The sequence below is a fragment of the Pelmatolapia mariae genome, linkage group LG9 (genome assembly GCF_036321145.2).
Source record: "Pelmatolapia mariae isolate MD_Pm_ZW linkage group LG9, Pm_UMD_F_2, whole genome shotgun sequence".
Classification (NCBI taxonomy): Eukaryota; Metazoa; Chordata; class Actinopteri; order Cichliformes; family Cichlidae; genus Pelmatolapia; species Pelmatolapia mariae.
The window spans coordinates 37,801,969-37,827,379 of record NC_086235.1 but is presented as its reverse complement, the minus strand read 5'-3'; the positions used below and the strand labels follow the sequence as shown (position 1 = coordinate 37,827,379).

Below are 25,411 nucleotides of genomic sequence, written 5' to 3'. Positions count from 1 at the left end.
CATTTTAAAACAAATATAAGACTTTTAAAATTAACTCTAAAAAACAGGCAGCCAGTGCAGTGAGGCTAGAACAGGGCTTATGTGCTCTCTTTCACGAGTTCCTGTTTCCTGTTAAAGTCATGCAGCTGCATTTTGAACCAGCTGCAGACGCAAGAATAACGATTGATTGACTGTCACACAAAGTGAATTACTGCAATCCATAAAAGTATGCATCACTGTTTGCCAGTGTTGCCTAAAAAGAAGAGATTTCATCCTTGCCAATCGCTTTAAATGATAAAAACTGACCACAGCTCTGATTTGACTTTTCAACTTATAACCAAGCTCAGTAATAACAGGTTTAGAATATACTTCTGTTGGTTTGGGGTCCCAAATCAACAGAGGAGGACTGACAAGGACCACTGGCTCTAAACACCACCACCTCTATTTTCTTTTCATTAAAATGTAAAAAGTTTAAAGCCAACCAAGCTAAGGATGGAACTCAGAGGCAGTAAGTATAACGAAAAGAGCAGTGGCCCTAAAACTGAGCCCTTTGGGATGCCAGAGAAGCAGCAGATCAGTCAGAATAGAGAAGGTTCACAGTGAAAGTTCTGCCAGATAAGACCTAAAGCATTTAAGTGCCCACTGAGTAATGTAATCGAGATTTTAAAATGTTATGGTCTACTGTGTTCAAGACAGCGGTTAAATCAAGCAAAACCAGAACAACGTGGTTACCAGAATCACATGCAAGAAGGATGTTGTCACAGACCCTTACTAATGCAGATTCGGTGCTCATCTAGAAAATATTTTCAATTAAAATATTTAGAAAACATTATAAAGAAAATGCAGCTTATAATAGCTCTGTAATTAGCCAGGACAGTGTGATCAAGGCCAGGCTTCTTAAGCAGTGGCTGCACTGCTGCACATTTGCATTTTGCAGGAACCTCACCAGAGAACAGACTGCTGCTAATAATGGTAAGAACAGACTGCCCTATACTAAGCAAAATTAAATTTAAAAAATCGTTAGGGACAGGATCACAGGACGAACCTGAGGGCTTAATATGGTGAACCATTTCCTCTAAAAGTGAGAGCATCAAAGGCTTAAACTGAGTGAAAGCAGCAGTGCAAGGGACAGAGACAGATGGGTCAGGAACTGTGATACCAGTCCTGGTGGTGGAAACATTTTCAATAAGAAAGCACTGAAAATGACTGGACAGGCGTACAAACAGACATTATGTGGAGTATTAAGAACAAAAGTGTTAAATAACACACGAGGACAGTTATGACTGTCGGCAGAAATCATATTTGCAAGATGTTCCCTTTTTGCCTCTTAAAAGGGTTTTGGTTGTGACGTCAGCAGTGGTTTAAACTTTGAAATGACACCTGCAGTTTATCTTTTTTTCCACCGACGTTCTGCTCGGTGACGTTGCCTTCTGACAGCAAAGGTTCTGTCATTAGGCTCAGCTTTAGGCTGCCTAGTTTTTAATGGAGCCACAGAGTCCAGGATGATTTGACAGGAAGAATAAAAGCTGGAACTTAACTCTTCTATATATGAGGAGAAACAGTCAGAAGAGACATGGAGCAAACTGAAAGCGGCAAAAAACAGAGCAGCAGTGGAAGGGTTAATGCCTGTCTGCGCCAACAACAATCACTAAGCCATGTAAAGACCCCAGTGATTTAGAAGCATTAACCCCCAATCATCTCTTCTTATTAAAGACATCTCCCTTCCTCCCTCCTTCCTAAGGGAAGTTCAAAAGGATCACATCTGCACGTCACTGCTGAGTAGGGCTGGGCCATATTATACCGTTCACGGTAATACCGGTATAATGTTAGGCAACGATAGGAAAATGAAATATCGCGATAGAATATGAGTAAAACGCGCATGCGCAGTGCCTTTGTTTTCATACGCACATGGCCGATTGTTGAGTGAAACGGATGAACCAGAATTGGTTTGTAAAAATGGTGCAACTTCAGTGATGTGGAACTGGTTTGGTGTTTGTCCGTCAGATACACAACAAAGCACTTTTTTTTTGTAGAACATGCAAGCGGCCGTCGTTATTGCCGTATTTGTCGGACTAAGGTGCTCGTAAATCTGGGAGTAATCTGGGTCCTAAACTCCCTCCGCTTCAGGTCCCAAAGTCAAACAAACACTGCAGCATCACTGAGAGTAAAAATCTGTCTAAATTCTTTCATCTTTAACAAAACGATCAGCGTTGCTGCTTTACCAGGTGTAACTATGAAGTTTAAGATCCAGGCATACATGAAAACAGAATTTATTACATTTAACCGAGTTAGAAGTTAGCAGGAAGCTAGCGGAAGTTAGCTCGCTAGTTTCGCTAGTTACCTAAGCATGATATAGCATGTTCTGACTGAGAGATTTCTGAAAAAATTAAAACGTACAGCTCTGCTATCACTTCCAACATAAATGAAGACAGGAAACTAAACAGCAGTGATGTTTGTAAGGTTACTGAAGTTGGGCTAGCTGGTATGTAATGATGTGCTACGTGATCGCTAGCGACACAGCTATGTTAGCACAACATAAACAGTGAAGCTGGAGGAATCAAGGCTAACACTTTTCCACTCAATAAAAGTTAACGTGAAGTTTCCCGATGGTTAGAGACAAATGCAATCGCATAGCAGGATGCTGTAAACGGACCAAACTTTAGTCAGGAGAACAACTGAGATAATTCATCCACAATAGAAGGTTAGTCATTAATATACTGCAACAACATGGGAATAGAGCAGCTGTGATAGAATACAGCGTTAATGAATCAATGGTACAGAAGTGGAGGAAGCAAGAAGAATGAGTTGAATAAAGTTTGATTTATCTGACTGCTTTGTTTCGCTTAATGTGCCTTATAATCCCGTGCACCTTATGGTCCGAAAAATATGTATTTGACTTTTTTATTTGGCACACTGCAGTTTAATGTTGCAAAGCAACTCTTTTTAACTTCAGTGGATATTATACATGGTTATGCTCAGGATATGTCAGCCCATTTCTACTGGAAATGCCTTTTGGTTAAACTTTCAGCAAGGAATTTGCATTTGCACTGTTAAATTTTTATATAGCTTTAATGCACATAAAAAACAGCTTCTTGTTTAAGTGAAAATAAATGGATGGTGTTTTTTTGCGCTAGTAAAGTTGTGGAGTTGTATTTTGTCTCGCATCAATTATATCGTCAGTTATATCGTTATCGCAAATTTTCAAATATATATCGTGATAAATATTTTTGGCCATATCGCCCTGCTCTACTGCTGAGTATAGGTCCAGTCTATGGCTGATCTCTCATGGAGGTTTTCCAAGGAATACCTGCTTCAGCAAATATTGTAGGAAAGACCTAAGTGGTCTGACATAAAGCACAACTTTATGACTCTGTGGCTTTTCATTGACAAGACGGGAATGGGAAGAGTTGCTGACCAAGAAAGGCCCCTTACTAAAGTGTGTTTCCTACTGGAGGCAGAAATCATGACTTAATGCTGAAAGGATAACTGCATGTCTGTTCCTGGAGTTACAACTGGCACGTATGTCGTGTGGGATATCTTTCAGCTAATAAAGAGGAAACACTTTCACTAGTTAAGGTAACATAAATAGGGTGTAGTGTGTATTTTTGGTTGACCGCTTCACTTTGTGTGCATGTCAATTGTTTTGAGTTGTTTAGGTTGTCTTGGAGTAGCTTGCTTGTCTTTAGACTTGACTGCTGTTTAGCCTGATTACTGAAGCATAAAGATGCACAAATGGAGCTGCACCTTGAAGCTGGATTCTTTGTCTGCAAGTGAATCAACCACAAAATCCTCCTGCCTGCACTGGTGCAAAGTCACTACACAAAATGATTTGAAAGTCATTAATACAACTTTTAAAGAGTTTAGAAATTGGTTGTAGGTGCACAGGAAGTAGATCTGCAATACAGCTGCTAACCAAATGGTATTTAATGACACCCTACATATGAATATCATAATGTGTTACTCTGAGATTCATTCTCTTGTTCTGAAAATGTGTGTTTACAATCCACAGCTATGCTGCTGCTGCCTTTGATAGCAATGTGTTTTCAACTAAGTCTCTGGGGAGCAAAGTACAGGGGTCAGCAATCTCTGTCCAAGCAAAACACTGGGAATGCTGGAACTATCAAAGTGAGGATTTTAAGAAAAAAAATATATGATATGCTGTCATGACATTATAACGGATGGTGGTTAGCACTGTTACCTCACAGTATCAAGGTTGTGGGTTCAATTCCCCCATCAGGTCGGGTTCTCCCTGTGTTTGTGTACTACTTCCTCCCAAAGACATGAAGTTAGTGAGGTTAGGGTAACTATTTGCAGTGTTGGGGAGTAATGAAATACATGTACCGCTGTTATGTATTTAAAATACAAAATATGAGTAACTGTATTCTGTTACAGTTTTAAAAGGTGGTATTCAGAATACAGTTACTTTGTTGAAATAAAGGGATTACACGGTGGTCTTTTCCTATTTCATATGTTAGACTATGTCCTCTCTATGTTTGGTAATTCCATGCCGGTGGAAACCCAAACAAAACACGCATTAAGAGACTCTAATGCCTGTGTCTCAATCTCGCGGCCATTGTCACCTCTGCTTGCAGCCGCATCATGATGTGAAGAAATATTTTTAAAAATTATTGTTCAAAAAATGATTTAATATGAAGGCAATAGGCAGAGTGTTACAGGCATCGCCCTAAAGAATGTAGCCTCATGGGCAGTGTAGCCCAGCTGTAAGTAAGCTATTAAGACTCGACTGTACACCGTGTTCGTGTTTTCCTCCGAAACAATAAGTTCCGTTGGAGCAGCCTTTCAACGCCTCTCTCTGTCTCTGCTAGCAAACTTGACCCACACAACAAAGTAAAGCTAGTTTTCGGCTACGAGCCCGACACGAACCCGACGTATTAGCCAGAGGTCCCTTTACTACGGTTCGGAGCCGCGGACCTGTTTTATATACGTGAGGAATAGTTTTCTATACGAGATCGCTGCAAAAAGTGCAGCCTTACCTAATGTCCACCTACTGTTACTCATTTATATTAAGATTTAAACATCTAGTTGGTATTGGTATGGAGAGTAACCTTCAGTAACAGTAATAAATCACACAGCAATAGTTCATTCACGTAGTTGTAAACAGCATGATAATATATTAAGTAATCCAAAGTATTCAGAATACGTTACTCTCATTGAGTAACGTAACGGAATATGTTACAAAATACATTTTGGGGCATGTATTCTGTAATCTGTAGTGGAATACATTTTAAAAGTAACCTTCCCAACACTGAGTATATATTAGCCCTGTGACAGACTGGCACCCAGTCCAGGGTGTACCCTGCCTCTCACCTGACTGGGATAGGCTCCAGACCCCCGCAATCCTTTAAAAGGATAAGCGGCAGGGAAAGGATTGATATAACATAAAATGATAATTACTGCTACATGTTTTGAGAACAGGTCGTTGCCCTGTTAAACTCAAATCAAACCTTGTTTACTTTTATAATTTCTTTGGATTTCTTTCTCATTTTTTTAATCTTTGATTTTTTAGTCTGACAAAAAGCAAAAACTGGTTTTCTGTTTGGATGAAACCATCTATTTCTGAGTCAATTCAGCAATATTCCAAACCCCGGCCAAGAAATGCAACTCTGTGTGCTCCACTTTAATCTGCTGTTCACCAAACTATAATTAAGCTTCGGAGACTCAGGCCCATGTCTGCTCACAGTGGACATGGAAAGAAAAGGGCTGCCATTTACATCCCTCCTCTTCCCCTTAGGCTCCGTGGAGTCAAATTGGTTCCAGATGCGTTCTCTCATGGCTAGCCTCCACAACCGAATCGCATCAAGCGAGCAGACGAGAGAAATTTTGCAAAAAACTCAGCAGAGCAAAGAAATGTGTGGAATTTCTACACAAAGTGCGAAGAAAACAGTATCAACTAAAGGCCGGTCATCACTTTAACACATGGTGAGAGCCTTATTACTGTCGCCAGCCTGACCAACAATATACACCCCGAATGAGGATCTAAGTCTTTTGTTTCTTTCATGTTGAGGACAGATGTGCAAGCGGTGAAAAAAACAGATATTTAGCCAGAGCAAATCCACATCCTGCACCCATGTGCACTGAACATCAAAGCGCTCGCCAGTTCACACACTGCTAGTTGAGTCCCTTTAGATAAGACACTCACTAAGGGGCTCTCGCACAAATGATATTAAATCACGTTAAAACAGGTAAAGGCAAAAATGTTCAAAATGGATCAAGGACGACTTTACCAATTAGCAGGTTAAAGCTAATCAAAGGTCACTTTGATTTCGTTTTTGAACAAGTTCCAGAGAGTTGATGAAAAGCATTAATGATTGGCTCTTCATTCATGTTTACATGGGCTCTTTCTTTTATTCAAACAGCAGCCAGCATGCCCTTCTCACCACAGACAGAGACCTAACTCAGGACTACATTTTCATTTTGTTTATTTAAATTACACATGTGTTGGGGAACATTTATAGAAGCCGAACTGAACAGTGATTTTGCTGATAAATAAAACACAGAAAGACTTCTTCCTAGCTGACATTCGCTTGCCGTCGATCCCTTTTAACTCGCCCACCCGACCCGCTATGTCCGCCCCGTTTCCTTCCTTTACCCGGTAATTTGTCGCACAAGAAACAAATCTGCTCTTTTGAAAGCATACATTCATAAATGACAAAAGGATACATTTTGGGAAGAGTTTATATTAACTTTGATCTTTGTCCTTAAAAGCTCGAAGGCTTCTGTGTACTTAAAACAAGACGTCAACTCAATACGTCGCGTTTCGCAGGAGGGTAAAGCTAACGTCCACCTCAATACTTTCACTAATATTAATGTTATTTAGATGATCGGAAAAGCCGCACTCCCAGCATTTACCACTAAATCCTCTTGTGAATGTTCGTCGCGTAGGAAAATCTCCAATCACTGTGGAGCTCCAACTTTCCAAATGTGTGTGTGTGTGTGTGTGTGTGTGTGTGTGTGTGTGTGTGTGTGTGTGTGTGCGTGAGTGAGTGAGTGTTTAAACCGTTATTTCCACACTTACACATTCCTCGGTGGGCGGTAGCTTGCAGTGTGAACCAGTACAACCTTTGTTATTTATCAACAGTGAACCATAATAATACGTTTGGACGTTTACACAAACACTTTAAAGTTTCAGAATAAAACCTAATGACGACTTTGTGTGGTATCTAAATTTACCAACATTAAAGCATCGAACTGTAAGAATATGAAGAAAGCAGAGTCTTAGTACATCTCTACGGTGAATGCGATGCCAGTTGTCACTTAATAAACATAGTCAGTGGTTTTTCAGCACAACATTAAAGTAGACGAACATCTGAGTTAGTCGAGTTTAAGAATATAACGCACACACTCACCCTGAGCTCGCACTGGCCGGCTGTAAAAGTTTACGGCGAGAAGGAAACTGGTTATCTGGAAACACACACGCATCTTATTGAAATCCTAAAGTGCATCGTGGAAAAGAAGACATAGAAAATGTAACATGTTGCTCATTGGGCCGCCGCTCGCTCTCTCGCTGCCCTCTCTATCCCTCCCTGTGTCCACAACCCCAGGTTTGGCGACCGCAGAGAGCATGCGCAGATTGAAGCCGGAGTCCGGTTAAGTAGATGTTCGACGTCTGTTCAGTGTATGCTGCAGTTTAACCCTCATGCTTACTGTTACTGTTATTATGTTTCTCAGCGAAAAACACATAAAGGTCTATACTAGTCCCTCCCAGTCACAGTCTGTTAGCAGTCAGTACTCCTAATCAGCTTTGGACTTTAGAACTACTGAGGTCATCAAACATGAGTCAGAGAAAAAGGCAGAAATCTGACATAAAAGACTTTAATCTCAGAATGAACTCACTGAAGAAAAATGTCGGATTTCAGTGAGTTTTTGGCGTGGCCGAGCTGAGTGGTCCCCGGCAGTTGAGCAGTTTTTGTATTACAGACGCTAGCTGCCTACCCATATGAGTAATATATTTATAAGTTACTCTTAGTACAGTGAGAAACTTTAATGAATGTTTACAATAACATACACACACACACACACACACACACACACACACACACACACACACACACACACACATATATATATATATATATATATATACATCTATATATATATATATATATATAATCACACCATATTGGCTAACAGATTTACTGAAAGGCTATGCCTTAGCTCGCTTCTTCCATTATTGTATTTCTCCCCGCATAAAATAGATAACTTTGTGAGAAAATGAAAAACAGAAATCAAAGTTCAAAGGAGAGCACCTCACATGCACATGCAAGAATAAGGCAGACAAAGAAGCAAAATGCGACATGAAATGTTGAGATAGGATGGATACACAGTGATGGAAAAATAGCCAAACAGGTGAGAGCAAAGCAGGGAGGTGGACCTAGAAAAATTCAAATGGCCACTTAATGGATTAAAAGATATTCTTCAGGAAGGAAATTTTTTTCCTGATGGCATATCTCCTAAGGTATCTGAAATTGTTTGACGTTTGCGACTTTAAACAGAACCACCTTACTGATCACACCTGACAGTCTATTGACAATATGTATGAGACAGCGAGGCTGACAATGTTATGCTTCTACACTGCAACAAAGCCAAAAGATCCTGAAGAAGATGCCGGTAAAATGTTACTTTTCACACTGCATTTCTATTGTGGTTTTGAGTATGTTGATGAAGCTCCTTATCCATCTGAATAGGCCTGAAATCCATAACCAGTGTTGGGAAGGTTACTTTGTATTTCCACTACAGATTACAAATTTCCCACGTGTGGGACTAATAAAGGTTATCTTATCTTATCTTATCTTATTACAGATTACATGGCCCAAAATGTAGTTTGTAACGTTTTCCATTAAGTTACTCAATGAGAGTAACGTATTCTGAATACTTTGGATTACTTGATATATTGTCATGCTTTTTACAACTACATGAATGTACTATTGCTGTGTCATTTATTACTATTACTGAAGGTTACTCGCCATACCAATAATTCACTAACAATAATGTCCAATAATCTTTTCTGTTTATAAATCAATTTTATTTATACTGTCATGATCCTGGGTCCTTTTGACCCAGCGTTTTGCGTTTTCTATTATTGTGATTTTGGTTCTGTTCTTCATCAGGTTAGTGTTTATTCTTTTCTGCCCGTGTATTCCTGTGTCAAGTCTGCGTTTCTTAGTCTGTGTCCTTGCATGTGTAAGTTCCTGTTTTATTGTGAAGGTCTGCGTCTTATGTGAGTGTTTTCAGTTGCCTCCCTTGTCTCGTCACGTTAATTACTCCCAGCTGTGTCCCCCACCTGTGTGTAATCTCCCTGTGTTTCTCTGAGTGTATTTAAGTTGTGTCTTCTGTCATAGTAGTTGCTGGTTCGTCTGTGTTATTCCCCTCCGTCATTCTGTGTATTTTCCTCCGTCTTCCTGGACATTGTCCCTGCAAGGTACTCTCATTCGTGTTCTGGTTTTGTTGTTTAAGTTTTAGTTTTCCCAGTTTAGAGTGTTTTCAGTTCTGTTTCTCGCCACCCTTTCTTTTGTGTTGTACATCTTCGTCACAATCAAAGCCTCAGAAACCACCTGCATTTTGGGTCCTTTAATAATTCACACGGCTTGCCCCGGCAACCCGTGACAGTACGAACCAGCAACTACTATGACAGAAGACACAACTTAAATACACTCAGAGAAACACAGGGAGATTACACACAGGTGGGGGACACAGCTGGGAGTAATTAACGTGACGAGACAAGGGAGGCAACTGAAAACACTCACATAAGACGCAGACCTTCACAATAAAACAGGAACTTACACATGCAAGGACACAGACTAAGAAACGCAGACTTGACACAGGAATACACGGGCAGAAAAGAATAAACACTAACCTGATGAAGAACAGAACCAAAATCACAATAATAGAAAACGCAAAACGCTGGGTCAAAAGGACCCAGGATCATGACATATACAGCATCAAATCACAACAACAGTCACCTCAAGCTGCTTTATAGTGTAATGTAGACCCTACAATAGTACATACAGAGAAAAACCCAACAATCATATGACCCCCTATGAGCAAGCACTTTGGCGACAGTGGGAAGGAAAAACTCCCTTTTAACAGGAAGAAACCTCCAGCAGAACCAGGCTCAGGGAGGGGCGGGGCCATCTGCCACCAACTAGATTTTTAAATCTTAACATAAAATGAGTATCAGTAGGGTGGATATTAGGTAAGGCTGCACTTGTTGCAGCGTTCTCATATAGAAAACTATTTCTGTATCAGTAATATTTTTTCTTTTTGTCTGCTTTCAGAACTGCACATGATTATTTACAGCTAGCAGGTTGTTAATGCTGTCCATCAAGTCTTACAGGCCGCAGTCTATGAACTAACCTCAGCTAACAATGTTAGCTTGGTGGCGAGTAGCCTTTAGTAATACTAATAAATCACACAGCAATAGTACATTGGAGATACTGAAGTTGCACATAACCCAGGTAGCTACCACAGCTAAAACAAGGTCCAAACAAGAATGAAATAATATGGTAATTTCTAAGTTATTACCACCCAATTACCCATGGTTGATTCTGTGTAATAAGCAGGAAAAAGAGTTGCAAAGTGCAAAACTGCCTGCTTCCATTTAATAACATTAATAACCAGGTAAAAACTTTTAAAACAAACTTAAATATTTGTAATGACTACCAGGAAACATCTGTGGCAGGTTAGGGGGATCACACTCTTCATCCTCCCTGGGAAAGTCTATGCCGGGGTGCTGGAAAGGGGAGTCCGTCCGTTAGTCAAATCTCGGATACAGGAGGAACAATGCGGTTTTCGTCCTGGTTGTGGAACACTGGACCAGCTCTTTATCCTCTCAAGGATACTTAAGGATGCATGGGATTTGCCCAACCAGTCTATATGTGTTTTGTGGACATGGAGAAGGCATTCGACCGTGTCCCTCGGGGTGTCCTGTACGAGGTGCTGTGGAAGTATGGGGTGTCTGGCCCAAGAGCTTGGTCCCTATAGCCAGCAAAAAGTCAGACTTGTTCCTGGTGGGTGAAGGTCTCTGCCAGGGCTGCCCTTTATCACCGAATCTTGTAATAATTTTATGGACAGAATTTCTAGGCATAGCCAAGTGCTGCAAGGCTTTCACTTGGGTGGTCTCAGAATCTCATCTCTGCCTTTCATGGATGATGTGGTTCTGTTGGCTTCATCGGGTGGTGGCCTCCAGCTTGCACTGGAAGGCTTTGCAGCCAAGTGTGAGAATCAGCACCTCTAAATCTGAGGCCATGGTCCTCAGCCGGAAAAGGGTGGAGTGCCCACTCCGGGTCAGGGATGAGTTCCTGCCCCAGAGTGGAGGAGTTTAAGTATCTCGGGGTCTTGTTCACGAGTGATGGGAGAAGGGAGCGGGGTGCTGTGGCTGCAGTAATGCGGACGCTGTACCGGTCCGTCGTGGTGAAGAGAGAGTTGAATATAAAAGCGAAGATCTCAATTTACCAGTGGGTCTACGTCCCTACCCTCACCTATGGTCACGAGCTGTGGGTAGAGACCGAAAGAACGAGATCGCGGATACAAGCGGCGGAAATGAGCTTCCTCCGAAGAGTGGCTGGCCTCTCCCTTAGAGATAGGGAGAGGAGTTCAGCCATCCGGGAGGGGTTCAGAGTAGAGCCGCTGCACACACTCACACACACATGCACCATAGGAAAATGGCAACCATGAAGAAGCTGCTATGAAAGCTGCAAACACTAAGTACCTGCAGAAGGTCTGGGAAGTCCCGAGGAATCAGATGAACGGTAAGAACAAAATCCAGGCTACCAACACCTACGCCCTGCCCATGATCAGGTACCCTGCTGGGATAAATAAGCTGGCCAAAGGAGGAGATAGAAGCCACTGCCGACAAGACAAGGAAGCTCCTGACCATGCATGACGGGTTTCCTCCCTAAGTCCAGCATCCTGAGTCTGTACGCTAAGCAGAAGGAAGGAGGCCGGGGACTGGTGAGTGTCAGCACCAAAGTCCAGGATGAGACAACAAACATCCATGAATACATCAGGAAGATGGCCACAACCAACTGCATGCTCAGTGAATACCTCAGGCAGCAGAAACCCAAGAAACAGGAGGAACCATCATGGAGGGACAGGCCCCTACACGGTATGTACCACCGGCAGATAGCAGAGGTGGCTGACATCCAGAAATCCTACCAGCAGCTGGACAAAGCTGGACTGAAAGACAGCACGGAGGCACTAATCATGGCAGCACAGGAACAAGCACTGAGCACAAGATCCATAGAGGCTGGGGTCTATCACACCAGGCAAGACCCCAGGTGCAGGCTGTGTAAAGATGCCCCTGAGACAATCCAGCACATAACAGCAGGGTGCAAGATGCTAGCAGGCAGGGCATACATGGAGCGCCATAACCAAGTGGCCGGCATAGTATACAGGAACATCTGTGCCGAGTATAACCTGGAAGTCCCGAGGTCAAAATGGGAGACGCCCCCAAGGGTGGTGGAGAATGACCGAGCTAAGATCCTGTGGGACTTCCAGATACAGACGGACAAAATGGTGATGGCCGACTAACTGGACATAGTGGTGGTAGACAAGCAGAAGAAGATGGCCGTAGTGGTCCCGAATGACAGTAACATGAGGAAGGAGGAACATGAGAAATACCAAGGGATCAGAGAAGAGCTCGAGAAGATGTGGAGGGTGAAAGTAACAGTGGTCCCAGTGGTAATCAGAGCACTCGGTGCAATAACTCCCAAGCTAGACGAGTGGCTCCAGCAGATCCCAGGAACAACAGCGCAGTCCTAGGAACAGCTAAGATACTGCGCAGGACCCTCAAGCTCCCAGGCCTCTGGTAGAGGACCCGAGCTTGGAGGACAGACTGCCTGCAAGGTGTGTGTAAGTGATCCTAAATATAACTTAAGGAACAGTAGCTAGAATATTAGTTGATTCCAAATGTATTTTTATAACCCACTCATTTATGCAACCATGGATCTACGAGGCAAGCCAAAAATGAGGCGAACAGTGCCTAAAGTTAGCTGTTGGCACCCCACTTCTTCTTTGTCTTTATCCAGGGATAGAATAGAAAGTTCTCCCAGTAGGCAGCAGTCTGCCACCTACTGGCAGCCAGCTCTTTGCAGGCTGTTTCTGTTTATGCTTATTACACAGAAACTACCACAGGTGTTTCCAGGTAATAATCACACACTTTTTAAGTTTGCTTTAATAGGTTATTAATATGTTATTAAATAGAGACAGTTTTGCATTTTGCAGCTGTTTCCTGCTTATTACACAGAAACTATCTAGCTAACCCTGACCCTCTTCCTCATTACCCTGCTATTAGCACTTAATACAGGTCCCAGCTTTGGGACCCTTATTATGCAATTACATAAATTTCAGTGTAATCTTACTCAACTGTAACCATGGTTGTTACCATGATATTACTTTGATATTAAGTGGTTATTACTTTGGTACTCTGAAACTGAACTGGCTCTTCACATCGGTAAATGATTATAAGAGCTTTGCTTCAATATAGTCACAATATTCAGCTTCGTCAAGCAACGTCAGCATTTAAGCTTTAATGTCAGTGTGCAGGTAGAAAAACAATTGAACTGGGGGAAAATAGAAAATGTATTTTTCTACTATGGTCAACATAAACTGATACTAGTTGGAAGACTAATCTGACCTCCTATCAGCACTCTGAATTTATATTATAGCAGTAATGAATGGCCATATTCTGACAGAATGACATGAAAAAAAATGGTTTGCTTGCACCCAAAAGATGTCTTTCATTAAATGCAATGCAGAAATACCTGCATATAGGGTATCTATATAAAATCACATGGTCAAGATAAAGAGTAATATTTTTTTTTTTATTTGGACTTTTAGACACTAAAATTTCTTAAATACTTTGCAGTATTTCTCCTCTTAACCTAATATACAGATCAGCAGCAACAAGTGGATCTCCTGGGGCATCCCATTCATTTTCTACCATAAGCAGACAACAAAGACTGTTTCATTGCAGGGATATTGACCTTTTGGTGTACACTCTTCCATACACACAGTGATCTCGTCCACAAAAATAGGTTTCAGTCCATCCTCAGCACTGTGCAGCTCTGGAAATGAATACATCGCTGCATCTGTCCATTGGTCATGATCTCTTGTTGGACAAAGGCTAGTCTGACTGAACCTTCCTTCTAAACAGCCCAAGTTTTTTACAAATTCTGTTTATAATTCGAACACTTCTAATAGTCTGATTACTATGTGCTAAAGTTGGAAATATTACTTTGTTACCGAAAGAAAGTTTGAAGAATAGTCTGATTTTCATTTCAGGCACTGTTTCTCTCACTTTGAGAGGTGAACTTTTTGCAGAAGCGAGCTTCTTCAATTATTGTAACCTTTTTTGCATCATGTTTATGTTTGACAATATTTTCCTGGACCGGCCTTTAAGGTGTTGCGGATAAATACAACAAAATGAAACCAGTACCGGTACCAAAAAAAAGATTTATTCATAACACACAGAAAAAGAACCAGGGAAACCGAGTTAACAAAACAAAAACGATTACAAAAATTATGCTAAACTGTGATAAAAACCCTGAAAACCATAAATTTCACACCCGAGCCTCAACTCTCGCGGCCCGGTACCAAAAGACTCATGGACCCCCACCGGTTTATTTATGTCGTTATGCCCAACCTGGGACATTCTGCATTTCTATTGGTTGTGTGAACAAATGTCACATCACTCTGAGGTCAAAGTTTAAGGCGGCAGTGCTCCCCAACCAGTACAGAGTGGAACACAAATGTGACTCTCCTGTTCCCAAGCAAAGACCAGTACTATTGTGAGATTTTGTAGTTCAAACAGATTTTATCATTTAAAGGTAGCACAACACTGGGACAGGTGCGCCAAAAAAACAACAACTAAATAATAAACAAACAAACAAAAAGTCTCTCACGTGCCTAAACTAAACACATGAAAAGTTGTTAAAGGAAAAAGGATTCCTATCCCTGCAGGTACTGGGACTGCTTTTCAGACATATTATGCATACAAGGTATAGAAGTAAAAAAAGTATAATTTTATTTATATAGCACGTTTCAAGATAAAAATCACAAAGTGCTACATAGAAGCTAAAACATAAAAATAAAAATCAACCAAAGCAGGTTTAAAAAGATGAGTTTTTAGCTGTTTTTTAGCAGAATCTGTAGCTTGGAAACATCTTGGGGCTTAAAGGAAATATATAACTGAATATCATCTGCACAGTAGTGATACGAAATGTCCTTAAAAGTGCTCAATAAGTGCTGAAGAGGAAGTAAATACAACAAAAACAATAAAGGCCCCAAAACTGAACCTTGTGGCACGCCATAGGCAAGAAAAGTAGAAGAAGAGCTGTACTTAGAGGTAGCCACAGAAAAGGATCGTTCATGCAAATACGATTCGAACGAGTCCAAAGCAGCCCCTGATATGCCCACCCAGTGTCACAGCCTATCTAGCACAATATGATGGTCCACAGTATCAAAGGCAGAGGTCAGGTCCAACATCAACAAAACGGAGCATTCTCCTGCATCACATCTCATCAAAATGCCGTTGGAGACTCTAAGAAGTGCAGTTTCAGTAGAATGAACTCTACGAAAGCTATAAGCTGCTTAGCCACTACCTTTTCTAAATTTTGAAATTGGTCTGTAGCTACTGAGAAGAGAAGTGTCAAGCTTAGGTTTTTTTTAACAGTGGGTGAATAACAGCAGTCTTACAACAAACAGGGACCTGACCAGAAATCAGTAAGGTATTGATAATTGTAAGCACACAGGGACCGATAGACTGAAAGGTTATCTAATGGGCTTCTTTTGATGCCCCCCCCCACAGCACTGCACTCCCTGGTACTCACATAGAACACAAGCTGGTTGGATTCAGGAAGTAGGCAGAGCCCAGATGGTCTTGTCTCAAAGTTGACGCCTCCAGTCTTCAACCAATGGCCATATGCCATCTAGTGCACATAATTGAAAACACAGAAGCACCACCACCCTGAGGCGGGCGAGAGTGAACACAGAACACAATACAAAAGATATGACCTGGGTCATAACACAGGTCTTAAAGAGAACAGTAGTGGACAGTGTGGAAGAGAGAACCTCTTGTTTCCAGTCCTACAGTAAGAACCTTGAGGCCTGAGACATCTGTTACGGCCTGGCCAACTGGCTCCAAGCTTCAGCACAAAGCTCTATTGTTGTCGTCCATGTAGTAAGAGATAAATTTAGTGTTTTTGTTTTCCATTTGGCACGTCGCTGTGTCCCCTAAACAGATGCTGTTTAATTGTATTTATTACACAGCTGTACAGATGTAATTTGTGGACTGGCTCCACGTGAACTGTGCATGGTTCTAAATTAGTCCCAAACATGAAGCACATCTCAGCTTTGGATTAAAACTGGCCACACACACACTCGGCCACAGCTGAAATAAATAGATTGTTCTACTTGATAGACACCTTTTGTGAGATTTTACATGTTCTTAACACTATTCCTGCAAATAATGTAACAACTCTGATGAGCAATGTTGACATATGTTATAATGGTATAATCTCTTATAATAAATGGGATTATTTGATTCTGAACGATAATTCAACAAATATGACACAGACTGCTGTCATACCAGCTACCATTTTGCTTAGTTTTTTGCGACCTCCTGTAGTTTGTTAAGCAGAGTATTTTAACACAACTATCTGTACTTCTACTTATGTGACCAATGTCTGTACTTTTTTTCCACTTGAGATGTGTCAAGTTTAAAGAGTTTTTTAATAAAGAGTGTAGGAAAACTCTGTAAAAATACAGTATAATGCACTGTATAAATGTGAAGGGATTTTTCGTATTAGTCATTTACAGGTTTTTCAAAATTTTCTTAATTACTACACTGCATCGTGGAAGCAACGGCCCCAAAAGGCGGGAAAGTGAAAAAGTGCTTTTATTAAGAAAGAATTCTTAATTTATTTGATATCTGGTTACAGCAGATACCAGTTAAGTTAGGAATATTTTACTGACTCTTTTAAAAAGCAACCTTATTTAGGTTTAACATGACAGACGCTTTCCATCTGAGTTAATATAAAATCATTTTTTGCTATGATATCACCAGGTTTCCCCTCCAGTGGCTGGACCAGTTTTCATAAATATTACAGTTAAATGTCTGTTTCTCTCTGGGTTTTAAACAGCTGCGACTGCTAGCTAATAAGCTAAAGCCAGTGATGTAAGTAACAGGGAAAAATAAAAACTTCATGGTTCTATTGATGTAGAGATAGGAAGGGATCATTTGTTTTAGGCAAAGTTACACTAACCCTAGTTTTAGCCTCAGATCTTCTTGGTTGATGCTAACAAATGCTAACGTTAGCTTAGATGTAAGCTAAAGTAAAGACTTTTAGCAGACTGACCAGCATAGACTAATTTGGTGGGTAACTGACTACACTGGTAAGATTATTAATAATGTAATTTAACAAATGTTTACTTGGATTCATTGATGAAGTGAATGCAAGTCAGTAATCAAAGGTGAGTTTTTGGCCATAACTGACTACATTGGTATAGAGATCGACAGACCACGTGACTTTCTCGCATTGCTTTGTGGGTTCGAGTGGCAGCAAAATCAAAACACTGCATCAAGCGCTAGCATTTCCAGCACCGGTAATCATTAATTTTGTGGTTTCCAGCATTAGTTTCCAGCATTAATTCTGCGCATTCCAGCATTTTGTAGGCTGGTTTTCCTACAAAACACAACAAACATTAGCCCGCAAAGCCACAGTGAACAAAGCAGCATAGCATAACGAATTCAATTCAAATCAATATAAGACTTATTTGTAACCGACATCAACAATTATGTTATGATAAATTACATAACAACTACAACAAAAGACTTAGCTTTGTGGGAATGCTTGGAGCAGACTAACATGTGAGCTGGAGTGTTCTGGAACGTTATATTTGGTCTTCGAATGGCTGCAATCCAGGCCATCCGTCGGCTCTTTGTTACTTCGGAAACACGGCTTAAACAATTTTTCTTCCACGATGGAATCCGATTAAAACCGATCTCTTTACCCGTCGGCTTCCCGTGGCTGTCATGCGACCGGCTATTGCTGTTAATAATACAGCAGCTTCTTGCCGTTCTTTGTGTTTCTTTTTATCGCTGTGTCACTGTTTTCTTGTGAAAGCCTGCGTGCGCTAGTACCGCTTGCCACTCGTACCTACAATCCTTTGCAGTTTTGTCATGAGTGGACAGACATGGATGTAAACTATAACTTAAATGTTTCGCTCAGGTGAAACCAGTTCCAGAGGTGGGTAGTAATGAGTTACATTTACTCTGTTACATTTACTTGAGTAAGTTTTTGAAAAAAATGTACTTCTAAAAGTAACTTTATTGCACCATACTTTTTACTTTTACTTGAGTACATTTTGAAGAAGGAACGCTACTTTTACTCCGCTATATTTGGCAATATTTGACTTGTTACTTTTTAAAAAATAATTAATTTCACACATTAGATAATACGACTAATAATAGATCATGCCGCCAGTGGAGTTTCTTGTAACTCTTTCAATCAGATGTAGCCATGCAGTCACATGACCAGTTTTACACTATGGCGGGTAAAGTGGGAAGAGCCAAAACAAACTGACATTTCAACGTGAAAAAACTCATTTCGTCTAACCTGAGGAAATGTGTCCCGGTAAGTTTACTCTAAATTTCTTTTTAGCTGTGGTTAGGTAGATGTCTGGCTAATGTTGTGTCGAGCAACTTTTTGATGTTTCCTTAGTTCAACACGCATAAATTAAATGGCTGAATTGCCACCTCAGCATGCTATAGTGTTGTGGTTGCTAGGCAACAGGAGCAGGCCTAGACCAGAGCCACTGCAGGGACTGACAGGCAGCCTTTATTCCCTAATGTTGATTTTAAAAGCTTAACATTAGAAATATTGTAATCCAGGAGGAAAGCGTGAGCATGTTTACTGGGAGCAGAAACCTCTGGACCTCTGTTGATGCTCTATGTGGTTATCCTCCTGAAGACTGTTTCAGAAATGATCAGATCATGTTTTTAACATTTATTCAACGCTATTCTAAACACCAACTGTATATTGTCTTAGGGGCCTACTACAAAAATAAAATCATTCTAACATGTGACCTGTTTGTTTTTGTTCAATAATAATGTTATACATAGTGTTTGTATTAAAAGATGATTTCCGACACGACTATTTATGCTTAAGTGTATGAAGCTTACTATACACTGTGAATCAGATCATGTAAATCTCTGGATGTTAGAAGGCAGCTTATAATGACACATAGGTTTTCTCTAGATTTAAAAAAGATTAATATAATAGTCAGCACCTCTAGGTTTGTAATGGAAAGTCAGTGCAGACCAATATACTCCGAGTTAGCGATCCAAGATGGAGGCACTGAAATTAAACAGTAGTAAAACTGTAAACTTGTAATCTTTACTGCCACCGTAGTGCAACTCACTGAATAAGCCATATACAGAGCACTGATCAGGCTCAGTCCATGAATGTGTTTTTAAGTGCAGAAAACGTTTATTATGCTGCATTGTAGTGATGCCTGAATGCCTCTAGCTTGCTAAGAACGAAAACAAATCCTGTTTTTTTTTCCATCACTTACCTTGGCATCATCATTAATAAAAATCTGTCCTCTAGATGTTCACTTAATTTTATTCCAATTTTGCATAAAACACAAGATAAACTAAATGCTTGTCTCCAGAGTTTTAATACCAGAGCGGAGGGATTATCTCGATGGACTTATGCAGCTTTGTCTCTTGATGTAAATAAAGGAACCCTGGTGGATATTGACAGACTCCTTTATAACTTTATATGGAAGAATAGAATAGACTAAGAGATCAGTTGTATCCAACTCAAACCAACATGGTGCTGTAAACTTGACTTTTCTACAATAAACAGTGTGTTTAAAATAAACTGGATCAAACAGTTTCTCAGGAACACAACATCAATTTGGTGAAAAAAATGGTGGTCTTAACCTTGTTTTACTTTGTAACTACAACATTTATAAAATCTCCTTAAAACTGTCCTAATTTAATAAACAGAAACTTCTTTCCTCGTCGCTGCTTTATAAACACAACTTTTCTCCACACAGATATGATATTTGGAACAACAGAGACATTTTATACAAACACAAGTCTTTATTTTTAGGCGACTGGTTTATTCATGGGATTCATCTTGTTTTGCAACTTCTTAATCCAAATTTAGGTTTAATTTCTTACTCTGAATTTTTGAGTATATATGCTCTTCCTGTTCCACCAAAGGAATATGCCATAGTGTTTGATGCTGTCCCTACTGGTGTTTTAAGACTGTACAGAAATTCTGTTGTTAATGATCTGACCCCTCTACAGCTGGATCCTGCTGTTACCAGATCTGTTTTCACTTTAAAGAGGAAAAACAACCGTGACATATGAACTCTTTTTCAGAAAGACAGAACTGGTGTCCCAGTGGCCGTTGCTTACTGGAATAATTTATACTGGGACCTGGAGTGGAAGAAAATTTGGACCTTACCATTGAAATCTCTGTTAACCAACAAAGTAAAGCAAACATCTTTTAAAATCATTCATCGTTTTTACCCCACCCGAACTTTTCTTGTATAATATAAAAAAGACTGATGTCCACTGTTCATTTTGTAGCCGTCAGAAAGAAGATAGTTCACACTTATCTTTGTGCTGCTTATGCACTTCTCTTTTCTACCACGATTTTTGTACTTTTGTTGTTTCTTTGATCTATTCTGACTTCTCTCTGTGTTATGAAAAAATATTATCTGGCTTTTTTGATTACCCTACTAATAGGCAAAACGAATTTTATTTCATTAATTTACTCATTTTACTGGTTAAATTTCATAGATATGAATCCAAATTTTCTAATGCAAAACCGTCTTTTCAATGCTTTATGAATGAAACCAGACAATATTTTAAAACTATACAACAGTCCCATAATATAAAAGCAATTCTTCTGGTGATTCAACCCCAGCCTGCGTCTTTAACCCCCCGACATTGAATTCTGTAATGTTTGAAGTGCGTTCAACAAGAAACAAAAAAGAAATCCCGCAGTAACTTCCGGGTCACGTCTTTCAACATCCTGAGCAAAGCGTCGTGACGCTGTTGGCTTACGTACAGCACGCGCTGAGCACAGCTGCTTGTGTAACGTACTTTGTCCTGCACGTTGACATTGAACCGCTCCGAAAGACCGCCGCGCTGCTGTCATCTCTCACCGGTTAGTGATTTAACCTGCTGTTCATTATGTGACGAAACTAAAGCTGAATATGTTCGTAATACGCTGTTTGAATTAAGTCCACACATCCGCTAACATTAGTGTGGCTGCTGGATAACGTTAGGGCCACAACCACACCTGCTGTGTTTTTACTGTGTGTTGTTGTTAAGTCTTATTTGAAAAGCCGAATAACTCCAACATGAGAGCGGCGTGGAAGTGGGCTGTAACATGATGCTAGTGATATTAGGATAACTGGGCGGAGGCTAGTTTTGACCCGGTTAGTTGCACTACAGCTAAACCTGAGGTTACCGAGGATGACATCAGTCAGAGTTAGCGATATAACGACAGTTTTAAATAAACACACGACCTACACAGCCCACTGATCACAGCATTAGCCTAGCTGTGTTACGGCTGAGTGTCCACAGAGGTTCTCTGATGATCTTTGTCTTTTTCTTGTACACGTGTTTAAATCCTAATGTCCTGGGTGTATTTGTTTCCCTGTCAGACAGGCTAACATGGGATCCTCCTGGTCCACAGCAGAGCCCTCTGTAGTCAAAGCTGAGGCTATGAAGACCGTCTCTGCTCAGCGCTGTCCAGTGCAGGAGGAAGCTCAGCCTGTCAAAGGTACTGTAGTTTCATTACAGTCAGGATGTCATAGTGTGAAATGCTGGGCGGAATTTCTTTTTCCAAATTCTCCTTTGTAAGTGCAAGGTGAAGATGGCATGCAATTTGTGAAACAGATATTTTTTTATTGCTACTAACTGCACATTTATAAAATACTCTTGACGGATGGCGACAAGCCAGGAATGGAAAATCTGATAATCACTCTAAAGAGGCATCACAGTGGCTGTTAATATGTAAAACATTTTTTATTCACCATTATTTGTCTGTTTAGTTTGTTAGCTTTATAGATTTCATATTGCACAGAACAAACACTCAAAAAACTGTCTGAATACAGTTAAATCCATATCGACAAGCCGCTGTAAGCCAAGCTATGGCAGAGCAGCTAGCATCAGGCTGAATGCTTAGAAAGCAGAGAAGAGGCAACAAAACGGTTAATAAATGGAGCGATATTTCCTGCACAGACTCCAGAGCTCAGGTATTTACAACCTTACTCAGTGGGGGGTTCGTGGAAAGTGAATTTCTTCCACTGTGTGAGGAAGATAACAGGTTTATCATAAATATTAGTATATTATGACACCCTTAACTCAAGCAATTAAGAAAAGAAATGGCTTGTGTCAGAGAGAAGGTCCTGTACACACAGATAGTGTTTTACTCAGAGTCCCACAGAAAACTGCATTTCATGGTATTATATAGGTCATTAGCTCTCATTCTTCACTGTTATCATAAACTGTACAAGTTTTACTGAATGATGTTGAATTATATCTTGACTGTGGTTGTGTATTTGTGTTTTTCTTAGCATCTCCGCCTTCACAATGTCCCATGCATCAGGCTCAGGCTGAAAAAGGTAGGGACTTCAGTCTAAAGGATAGACTGTGGCTTGCCTGCACTGCAACACATTTCTATGTTCAGATGATTGTTTTAATGAAATGATCAAACCTGTGGCTCGTTCGTGTTCTCCTGCAGGTCCGGCCCACCAGGATCAGGCCTACAACTTTGTGGAGTGTCCCATGAGAGCTGCAGCAATCACGAAGGGCGACATCGATCCAGCAAATATGGTACCTGTGCAGCTTTGATCAGGAGCAAAGAGGCTTTATTTTAGAAATGACTTTTATGTTTTAAGCTACGGTTGCCTGATCCTTAATTCGTTTTAGTTCTGATACACTGGCCTCATTTGCTGGTACGCACTGTTGTTGTCTGCGGTGGCTCTAGTTTGTGTGCTCATGTATTCAGCCAGCTGACAACAACATGTTAGTGTTACTTCCCAATAACACCAAGCACAACAAAAGAGAAGCAGCTTTGTTATGCGAGCTTTTCAGTTGTTTCAACACTTGACCACAGGTATGAAACACATGTATGCTGCACTGAGCATGTTCTCTCCTGGATGACTTATGGCTGTCATGCTTGACATCTTTTCCATGTTTTAAGGTCGTGGCTCAGACTGTATAATTAGTTTATCTTTTTCCACACGTGCAGATGCCTCCTCCCAACCAAACGCCAGCTCCAGACCAGCCCTTTGAACTCTCTGTCAGAAGAGAGGAGTCCACTATTCCACGTCACGGCACAGAGAAGAACTGGGTGTACCCGTCGGAGCAGATGTTCTGGAACGCCATGCTGAGGAAGGGGTCAGTTGGCTGGTGTTAAGACTACTTCAGGCTACGATATCGGAAACTATGAACTTCTATTTAGTGTCTCATTGAACCTAAAAGTCAGTGTTTTTAAAAATGCTTGGATTTCACATATCGGTAGCTTTAATTATTGCAGTAGCACAGTGATGGAGAAATATCTGCTAAAGAGACTGTTTCCGTTGTTCGATCCTGTGCTGCAGGTGGCGCTGGCGAGATGATGACCTCAGCAAAGGTGACATGACCAACATCATTAACATCCACAATCAGAACAATGAGCAGGCCTGGCAAGAGATCCTGAAGTGGGAGGCTCTGCATGCTCAGTGAGTCAGCTTAAAGAAAAACCCCACGATTGTTTGCAGTGAGCTGCCTGTTGGTCAGAGAATTGAGCCTTAACTGATGAATATTTTACCTCGTATAGTGAATGTCCATGTGGACCAACTCTGAGGAGATTCGGTGGGAAGGCCAAAGAGTACTCCCCCAGGGCCCGCCTCCGACACTGGATGGGGTGAGAGTGAAACATCCTGATGCACATTTAATAGTTTTGACTGCTCTCGTGGTGTCTGTGTGATGTTTCTCGTTCGGGCTGCATTGGCAGCTGCTGGTCCGCTATAATGAAATCAGGGAAATGCGGACATGCCACGCAAAGCGACCCATACAGCGGTCCATTAAAACATGATGCATGTAAACCTCATGTTGGGGAAGATCCCGGTGACTAATTGAGTTTGTCTCTCTGCAGCTACGAGCTGCCATTTGACCGTCACGACTGGATCGTTGACCGCTGTGGGAAGGAGGTGCGCTACATCATTGACTATTATGATGGAGAAATCAACAAGGACACCTACCAGTTCTCCATCCTGGACGTGCGACCTGCTTTTGACTCTTTAGAAGCTGTGTGGGACCGTATGAAGGTGGCCTGGTGGCGCTGGACTTCCTGAAGGACTCTGGCTCATATTTGAGTCACAAATATTCAAAAACTGTTGTTACCTGTTTCTGCTCTTTGTAACTTGTGTGATGCTGAAAAAAGAAACGAATCAGACCTCGTAAAAGATGATTGGATGTAGAAGAGTTTGTCCAACAGGTCATACAAGACCCTGTGTGTCTATGAGAATCTATTGACTTGAACTTAAATATAACTGCTTGCTTGCTTACAGCTACCTGACTCTATGGAATTTGAACCTCATTTAGCAACAGAAAGTTTAAATGTTTATTTTTGTAAGTCTCAGTTGGGACATTGAGACAAGCTTTAAAACCTTCCAATATTCCTTTATTGGCTAATGGTCATAAACCAGAAATCTAGGAAAGTTCATGTGTTGTGTTTTAATAAATCACCTTTTCTGTGTTTTGTTTGTAAACACTGCATATTTGATTAAACCATTTTTATTAGCCAGAGAGTTTAAACTACCTGTCCAAAATGAATTCAGTCCCCTCCTGTGAACTGGCAGGACCTGGTGTTTGAAACCAGGGCATTAGCAGCTGATCCTTTTGTTCCTGTGGGTTGTGGTGTGGAGGTCTCAGAGAAAAGGCCATGAAGCAAGCCTAATGAGCTACACTGACCCTAAAGCTGGAGATTTCAGTGACATGAACATGGCTGACTGATGGTAGCTTATGATGACAACTTGACTTGATATTTGATGAAAGTATACAGGGGATGTAGGTGCTCATGGTGTGGGTGTGTTTGTATGCATGCTCAATCATCCAGGTAAGGAAATCCCAAAGAGCTGACTGTGTTCATCTGGATGTTTTCACTGGGAGAAACATTTTGTCAGACTGAGGTAGACTTCTGGGACTGAGGGAGTGATGAAACGTTTCTCACTGAACCAAATAGCCACTTTATAAACACACCACATCGAAGGGCCACCTCAACAGGACAAGACTCAGCTGAACATCTGCATCCAGAGGTTAAAGGTCACTCTTTAAGGGTGCCAGCGCTCACATTTTGGACAGAGAGTACAGATGGTTTGAAAGAGGGGTGGAAGAAGC

At 40.9% G+C, this 25,411-nt stretch overlaps 2 protein-coding genes across 3 annotated transcripts in view; one reads left to right on the top strand and one right to left on the bottom strand.

Annotated features, from left to right (window-relative positions):
- reck (reversion-inducing-cysteine-rich protein with kazal motifs) overlaps positions 1–7,514 on the bottom strand; it is a 73,884-nt gene extending 66,370 nt beyond the window's left edge. Inside the window, exon 1 of the mRNA XM_063484533.1 lies at positions 7,347–7,514. Within this exon, the coding sequence (XP_063340603.1) occupies positions 7,347–7,419 (73 nt within the window). The 5' untranslated portion in view covers positions 7,420–7,514. The remainder of the gene's footprint in view (positions 1–7,346) is intronic.
- A 13,551-nt stretch (positions 7,515–21,065) lies between these two features.
- Positions 21,066–24,804, top strand: LOC134634392 (holocytochrome c-type synthase). 2 transcript variants are annotated; one of them, XM_063483574.1, is made up of 8 exons: positions 21,066–21,185; positions 21,692–21,806; positions 22,603–22,650; positions 22,770–22,861; positions 23,280–23,428; positions 23,632–23,751; positions 23,850–23,936; positions 24,168–24,804. In XM_063483574.1, the coding sequence occupies exons 2-8, from the start codon at positions 21,698–21,700 to the stop codon at positions 24,364–24,366; spliced, it is 804 nt and encodes a 267-aa protein (XP_063339644.1). In that variant the 5' UTR covers positions 21,066–21,185; positions 21,692–21,697; the 3' UTR covers positions 24,367–24,804. The 2 variants fall into 2 exon arrangements, with proteins under 2 accessions (XP_063339644.1, XP_063339643.1); XM_063483573.1 differs by having other exon boundaries at positions 21,688–21,806.
- The last annotated feature ends 607 nt before the right edge of the window (positions 24,805–25,411 follow it).

Coding starts and splice junctions, on each gene's coding strand:
- LOC134634392 (XM_063483574.1), top strand. CDS start 21,698: ATGGGATCCTCCTGGTCCACAGCAGAGCCCTCTGTAGTCAAAGCTGAG. Junction 23,752..23,849: donor TGGGAGGCTCTGCATGCTCA/GTGAGTCAGCTT, acceptor TACCTCGTATAG/TGAATGTCCATGTGGACCAA. Junction 23,937..24,167: donor CGCCTCCGACACTGGATGGG/GTGAGAGTGAAA, acceptor GTCTCTCTGCAG/CTACGAGCTGCCATTTGACC.